Below are 8,174 nucleotides of genomic sequence, written 5' to 3' on the forward strand. Positions count from 1 at the left end.
CGCGCTCCCTCAGCGCTGACCCTCCGACAGTGCCGCGCTCCCTCAGCACTGCAGTGGGACTTGATCCCAGGATCTTGTGGTTCTCTGGCTGGTTTCTGAACCACAACTGATCCAAGGCGATTACGAAAGTGCGAGTACTAACAGAAATTGTTTCATCTGTTAAAGGGAGCCCAGACAAGGCAACAGATTGTCCAATTAAAACCGGGTTATCGAGGGGGGGATGTCAGGAAATGATTTTTCACACAAACCTCACCCCTCTGCCTCACCAAACGCCATCAAGAATCAAATGAAAAATCCAAATCAAAGCTTGATCCATATTTATATTGATGTAAATATTAAGGAACAAGGACAGGTAAACTGGGTTTAGTTTATGATCTAATCGAACAGTAGAACTGGCTTGATGGGCCGAATTGCCACCTCCTGTCACAGGTTCTTTCTTATGAATTTGCTCCCACGAGAAGAGGAGGGGAACAGATTCTGAGCCACGTTTTGCAAGAAAAGCCTGGGAGAACGGAGAACCCCTTAGTTCCCATGTTAGCTGGTTTGCGCATGTCTGGTTTGCTATAATTGAATGCAATTGAGTTGAACATCATTCAGTCCCATTCACAACTCAAAGGACCACTTTGTGAAACTAGAAAGGGCTCAGAAAAGATCCAGAAGGATGTTGCTGGGATCGCAGGGTTTGAGTTACAGGGAGAAGTTGAGTAGGGAGGCAACGGTCCAGTGGTATTATTGCTGGACTGTTAATCCAGAGACAAGGATAACATCCCAGGGACCTGGGTTCAAATCCAGCCGTGGCAGATAGTGGAAGTTGATAAAATAAATATCTGGGATTAAGAATCTAATGATGATCGTGAATCCATTGCTGATTGTTTGGGGAAAAACCCATCTGGTTCACTAATGCCCTTTAGGGAAGAAAACTACCATCCTTACCTGGTCTGGCCTTAATGTGACTCCAGACCCACAGCAATGTGGTTGACTCATAACTGTCCTCTGGGCAATAAATGCTGCCTAGCCAGTGACACCCTCATCCCAAAAATGCATAAAGGAGACCTTTATTCATTTTATTTTCCCTGGAGCATTGGAGGTGGAGGGTTGAGATTGTAGAGGTTTATAAAGTCAGAAAGGGGCATGTGTAGGATGAATAGCCAAGGTCTTTTCCCCAGGGTGGGGGGTTCCAAAACTGGACGGCACAGGTTTAAGGTGAGAGGGGGAAGATTTAAAAGGGACCTAAGGGGCAATTTTTTCACACAGAGGGTGGTGTGTGTATGGAACGAGCTGCCAGAGGAAGTGGTGGAGGCTGGTACAATTACAACAGTTAAAAGGCACCTAGATGGGTACATGAACAGGAAGGGTTTAGAGGGATATGGGCTAAATGCTGGCAAGTGGGACCTGATTAATGAATGATATCTGGTCGGCATGGACAAGTTGGACCAAAGGGTCTGTTTCCATGATGTATGTCTCCATGACAATGCCCACAGCTCCCCTAGTCCAGCCTCTCTGGTTCAAAAATAATTTTCTGTGATACAAGGCCTTACAGGACTTCAGCACATTCCAATATCTTTTGCAGCCTATTTTGTGGACAGCATGGAGGGCTGTTGTAGGTTGCAACGGGACATTGGCAGGATGCAGAGCTGGGCAAAGAAGTGGCAGATGGAATTCAACCCAGAAAAGTGTGAAGTGATTCATTTTGGAAGGTTAAATTTGAATGCAGAATACAGGGTTAATGGCAGGATTCTCAGCAGTGTGGAGGAACAGAGGGATCTTGGGATCCACGCCCATAAATCCCTCAAAGTTCCAATCCAAGTTGATAGGGTTGTAAAGAAGGCGTATGGTGTGTTGGCTTTCATTGGCGGGGAATTGCGTTTAAGAGCCGTGAGGTTATGCTGCAGCTCTATAAAACCCTGGTTAGACCACACTTGGAATATTGTGTTCAGTTCTAGTCACCTCATTACAGGAAAAATGTGGAAGCTTTAGAGAGGGTGCAGAGGAGATTTACCAGGATGCTGCCTGGACTGGAGGGCAGGTCTTATGAGGAAAGGTTGAGGGAGCTTGGGTTTTTTTTCATTGAGCAAAGGATGAGAAGTGACTTGATAGAGGTGTACAAGATGATGAGAGGCACAGATAGAGTGGATTGTCAGAGACTTTTTCCCAGGACGCAAATGACTATTACAAGGGGGCATAATTTTAAGGTGATTGGAGGAAGGTATCGGGGAGATGTCAGAGGTCGGTTCTTCACACAGAGAGTGGTGGGCGTGTGGAATGCGCTGCCAGCAGTGGTAGTGGAGTCAGATACTTTAGAGGCTTTTAAGTGACTCTTGGATAGGCAAATGGAGGATAGTAAAATGTAGAGTATGCAGGGTAGATTGATCTTGGTAGGTTAATAGGTCGGCACAACATCATGGGCTGAAGGGCCTGTACTGTGCTGTACTGTTCTATGTTCTATTTCATTCTCCAGTATGTGTGCAGCCACAAAATTATTCCAGAGATAAAACATATTTAAGAAAAATAAACACATGCCTTTTGTTTGAAATGGCCCAAAGGTTTCCCTCAAAGGTTCAGCTCCAGCAGTGTCTAAAATATACCAATTTCTATTTCCTATACTCCAGGGCAATCCTTGAGAGTTGATAACTCCCTACCATCAAGGCTTCCACTGGCAATGAACCCTCCCAATCTATGGGGAGGTTTTAGAGAGAGTACCAGCGCCACCCAGTAGCTGTAATCCTGAGACTGCACTTCACAGAATTTACAGTCAGGAAGTTACATGAAGGATATTATTAAGGTGGAGAGGGTTCAACAGAGATTTACCAGGATGTTGCTAGGAATGGAGGGTTTGAGTTATAAAGGAGAGGCTGGATAGGTTGGGACTTTTTTCACTGGAGTGTAGGAAGTTGTGGGGTGACCTTATAGAGGTTTATAAAATCATGAGAGGTAGGAATAGGGAAAATGGTAAGTGTCTCTTCCCGAGGCTGGAGGATTTCAAGACTAGGGGACATATTTTTAAGGTGAGAGGTGAATGATTTGAAAAAGACATGAGGGACAATTTTGTTTTTTTTTACACAGGAGAGTGGTTAATGTGTGGAATGAACTTCCAGAGGAAGTGGTGGATGCAGGTACAGTTACAACATTCAAAAGATATTTGTATAAGTTAGAGTCATAGAGTCATAGAGATGTACAGCACAGAAACAGACCCTTCAGTCCAACACGTCCATGCCGACCAGATATCCTAAATTAATCTGGTCCCATTTGCCAGCATTTGGCCCATAACCCTCTGTACCCTTCCTCTTCATATACCCATCCAGATGCCTTTTAAATGTTGTAATTGTACCAGCCTCCACCCACTTCCTTTAGCAGCTCATTTCATACACACACCACCCTCTGCATGAAAAAATTGCCCCTTAGGTCCCTTTTAATTCTTTCCCCTATAACCTTAAACCTATGCCCTCCAGTTTTGGACTTCCCTACCCTGGGAAAAAAAGACCTTGACCCTATCTATGCCCCTCATGATTTTATAAACCTCTATAAGGTCACCCCTCAGCCTCTGATGGTCCAGACAAAATGGCCCCAGCTTATTCAGTGTCTCCCTGTAGCTCAAATCCTCCAACCCTGGCAACATCTTTGTAAATCTGTTCTGAACCCTTTCAAGTTTAACAACATATTTTCCATAGCATAGAATTGAACACAGTATTCCGAAGGTAACCTAACCACTGTCCTGTACAACCACAACATGACCTCCCAACTCCTATGCTCAATGCACTGACCAATAAAGGCAAGCGTACCAAACGCCTCCTTCACTACCACTTTCTCAGATCTCCTCTAAACCATTTGCGCCTCACTTTAAACTTATGCCCTCTGGTCTTAGACATGTACCTACGGCTCTGGAAATCATAGACTCCATATAATGTGGAAGCAGGCCAATCGGCCCATCCAGCCCACACTGACCCTCTAAAGAGCATCCCACCTTTACGGCAGTAGGACAAGTGGATATAGTGTTTAAGAAGGCATATGGAATACTTAGTTTATTGGCGAAGGCACAGAATTTAAAACCAGAGGCGTCGTAGTGAAACTGTATAAAATGCTGGTTAGGCCAGAGCTAGAGTATGGTGTGCAGTTCTAGAATCCACATTACAGGAGAGATATGATTGTACTGCAGAAGGTGCAGAGGAGATTTACCAGGATGTTGAGTAGGCTGGAGAGTTATGAAGAGAAAGACAGATCGGACAGATTGAGTTTGTGTTCCTTTGAGCAGAGGTGGGGACATGATTGAGACGTGTAAGATTATGAGGGACACAGACAGGAAGAACAGAAAGAAACTTCTCTCCCTGGTGGAGGGATCAGTGACCGTTGCACAGGGGTCATAGGGCACAGACTTAAGGTCAGGGCAGGAGGTTTAGAGGGAATGAGAAGGTGGTAGGAATCGGAACTCACTGCCCGTAAGGGTGGGAAAAGCAGAAACCCTCATCACATTGAAGTAGGATTTAGATGGTCACTTGCAATGATAAGACACACAAGGCTATTGGCCAAGTGTTGGAAAATAGGATTAGAATAGTTAGATGCAGACTCGATGGGCCAAATGGCCTTTTTCTACTGTCTACTTCTAATGACTCTAATGTAATTCCAATCTCAAAGGGGTAAAGAGTTTAGCGAGGAGTTTGTACCTGAATCAGCGAGATCAAGAGTCTCTTAAAGTGACCAGATGTATCCGAGCTTATGTCATCCTCTAAACTCTTGTGGTAGGCTGTGGAGAAAAGGCAGATGAGGTTATCATGACAACAGGATGTTATGCGATCATCATTGCAGTATCATCGTTGCAGTATCAACTCCAGGTTAAAAGGCAACAGGTTTGAGATACCCCTTCCCAAGAGTCAAGGAGATAAGCCAGGCCAAAAACCCATCCTGTGCAGCGCTGAGGGAATGCTGCATAGTTGGAGGGGCCTAACTGTTAAAGGAGATGCTGAAACAAGCCCCAGTCTGCACCTCAGGGTAGTTGCAAAATATTCAATAGCCAGAGGGAAAGAAGCAGTAAAAAAAAAGTCATTCATATTTAGAAAGGAATATACTGGGTTGTACTGGTCCTCCATTTTGAATTACACAAGATGAGTTGGGGTCTTGCGTCCTATTTGACAGTTTGATTGGCTTTTCTTTGGTCCAACGTTGAGGAGCAGGATGGGAGGGGGGTGGGGATGGGGATGCTGGGGAGGTTATTGAAACCACCGTGTGTCCCCTCAGCAGGTATGACAGAAACCAAGTCACACCCTCCTCCTTCCTCTGCCCATCATTACGCCCTCAATCAACAGCTTAGGCCCAGGCCCACTTTGGAAGAGGCGCAAGTTGGACAAATTCTGTGCTTACGTCTGTTTTGAAGGAACGTGTTTCTTTTTTCCTAGAACAGGTCACAGAACAAAAGGGTGGCAGTATCGATAGCTAGTCTGGGATGGGCAATCCAGAACCTCAGACTAATGCTCTGGGGATACATATCCCACATGGCAGATGGTTAAATCAGAATTCGATTAAAATCTGGAATTAAAAGTGTACTGGTGACCATGCAAACTATCCACTGTTGAAAAATGCCACCAGGGCCACGAATTTCCTTTAAAGGAAGGGAATCTGCTGTCCTAACCTGCATGTGACTCCAGACCAACAACAATGTGGCTGAATTTTAACTGAGCCCTGAAATGGCCCTAGTAAGCTATTTAATTCATGAATAGTTAGCAACAAACGCTGGCCAGCCAGTGACGCCCAACAGCTCAGCTCCCACTTTTCCACAAAAAAAAATCCTCAACATTCCTCCCCCACCTCCCCACCACCACAAGGACTGAAATCTGTTTCCGTGTGTGTGTTTTCCCTCACCTTCCTTGTAAGCTTCGTTGATCGCTCTTATCTCCTGGTTTGTTCTGGTGGTCAGGATTTCAATCAGGGCCCTCTCATCTGTACCCGTGCCCTGCAAATCGGGAAGAACAGAAGATTGAGCAGCAGAAATACTCCACACGGGCCCCCTTTTGAACCTTCTCTGATGGATCTTTGGTCAAGTGACTATCAGCTCACACCGTGCATCTACTCGCTGACTGCACTTTTATATTTCCCTGAGAGAGAATTCCAAAAAAATCCAGCAAACACAACCATTTGAAGGGGTTGGGGGGTGGGGTTGCGGGTTTGTTCTGTGAGGTTTGAAGTAGAGTTAGAACCTATGGTGGACACTAATGATTTCTCTGGCCACAAGAGGAACCAAAGGTTCCTCACAGACTCCAAGCAGGAAGGTCTCCTCAAATCAGCCAAGGTTCAGGTGTCTTCACAGAGGTGTGTCAAACACTGAGGGCCACTGATAGGTTAAATGAGGGGGAACAGTTCCAACTGACTGTAACCAGCTGGACATCTATTTAGTGCAAGGATCAGTAACTGGAAGGAGGGGCAGGGTTCGGAGTCTGGAGCTCCTCACCTGAAGGCTGGTCCCTAATGCAGAAGTAGGCCATTCAGCCCATTGTGTCTGCTCCACCATTCAGTGGGATCACAGCTGATCTGATCATCCTCAGCTCCACTCTCCTGCCTTTTCCTCAGAACACTTGATTCCCCCTTATTGATTAAACATCTGTCTACCTCAGTGTTGAATATACTCAATGTCCGAATCTCGACAACCCTCTGTTGGAAAGAAAAGAGTTCCACAAATTCACTGTCCTCAGAAAAGAGATTCCTCCTCATCTCTGCCTTAAACGTGTAACCTCCTATCCCAAGATGATGCCCTCTGATCCTAGACTCTCCCACAAAGGGAACCAGCCTTTTCCCATCTACCCTGTCAAGTCCCCTTGTTTGTTTCAATAAGGTTGCCTCTAATTCTTCTAAACCCCATTGGGTACAAGCACAGAGAGAGAGCTGGAAAAGCTCAGATCTGGCAGCATCTGTGGAGAGAGAACAGCACTATTGACCCTGCGCTCTGAAGGGTCACTGGATGCGAAACATTAACTCTGCCTTCTCTCCACAGGTGCAGCCAGACCTGCTGAGCTTTTCCAGCAGTTTCTGTTTTTGTTTCTGATTTCCAGCATCCACATTTCTTTAGTTTTTTTTTTGTTTAGTATCATCTCATTGTGGGTTTTGGGATTTAGATGTTAGTTGTTGTGTTTCCGATGTTACATTCTGGACCTGGGACATGGGCTACGTCAGATCCCAATAACCTGGTGCCTGGTGCTCGCAGGGTCTTGCTGTAATCGATCAGGACAGTGAAGGGTTGCTGTGTTCATGGTGGTAGTGCTACAGCCCCTAGGCAGGCCCAGAGGAAGGCATAGAGACACAATGTGGCACAGCACACTCCTCACCTTGATGGCTTTCTGCAGCTGCTTCGCATCGAACTGAGCAGGAGTCATCAACAAGCCAAGCAGAATCTTCTCCAGTGGACCACCTACCTCCGATTTCACATCTGCCATCAGGTCCTGGGGGGAGAAAACACACATCGGCAGCATTGGTCACAGCACATGGACAGGAAGTTGTTTCACTGGATCAGACCAGCTACCCTCGGAATGGTCTAGCTTCGAACCAGCCTCATTGATCCAAGGCCTTAACTCTGTTTCTCTCTCCATAGATCCCACCAAGTATTTCCAGCAATTTCTGTTTATCCCATGATCCATCATCCTTCATGCCCCTCCCAATGTAATCTTACCCACCCTCCACTCTCCATCACCTCTAACACCCCACCCAGTGCCATCCTACTCCCCCCCTCACACACCATCACCTTTAATAGACCTAACAAATTAATCCCATTCCCTCTTCACTCCCCACTGCCTTTCATACCCACCCAGTGTAATCCAAGACCCTCACTCACTGCAATACCCAGTTAATGTAATCTAAAGTGAATGAAAACCAATGTGCTCATACCACTTCTCATCACAACTGCATCTCTCTCACACACGCACACGACGCACACGACGCACACGCACACTCACACACGTGCGTGCACACACACACGCGCACATCACTTACTGAGTCTTTAACATGGTAATTCTTAAGGACGTTTTTATTCCTAAAATCCAGACCCTTAGATCAGTTTGGATCCACTGTCTCCGCATATCCCTCACCACCACCTTCCGCCCTGTGTCCCTCACCCAAACCTTCCGCCCCGTGTCCCTCACCCAAACCTTCCGCCCCGTGTCCCTCACCCAAACGTTCCGCCCCGTGTCCCTCACCCA

At 46.2% G+C, this 8,174-nt stretch overlaps 1 protein-coding gene across 1 annotated transcript in view; it reads right to left on the reverse strand.

Annotated features, from left to right (window-relative positions):
* The window catches only part of anxa6 (annexin A6), a 78,830-nt gene that overhangs the window by 13,533 nt on the left and 57,123 nt on the right, over nt 1-8,174 (reverse strand). The window contains exons 10-12 of the mRNA XM_048603492.1: nt 7,308-7,421; nt 5,851-5,941; nt 4,659-4,738 (exon numbers count right to left, since the gene is read on the reverse strand). Of these exons, the coding sequence (XP_048459449.1) occupies nt 4,659-4,738; nt 5,851-5,941; nt 7,308-7,421 (285 nt within the window). The remainder of the gene's footprint in view (nt 1-4,658; nt 4,739-5,850; nt 5,942-7,307; nt 7,422-8,174) is intronic.

This window comes from Rhincodon typus, chromosome 12 (genome assembly GCF_021869965.1).
Source record: "Rhincodon typus isolate 14 chromosome 12, sRhiTyp1.1, whole genome shotgun sequence".
Lineage (NCBI taxonomy): Eukaryota > Metazoa > Chordata > Chondrichthyes > Orectolobiformes > Rhincodontidae > Rhincodon > Rhincodon typus.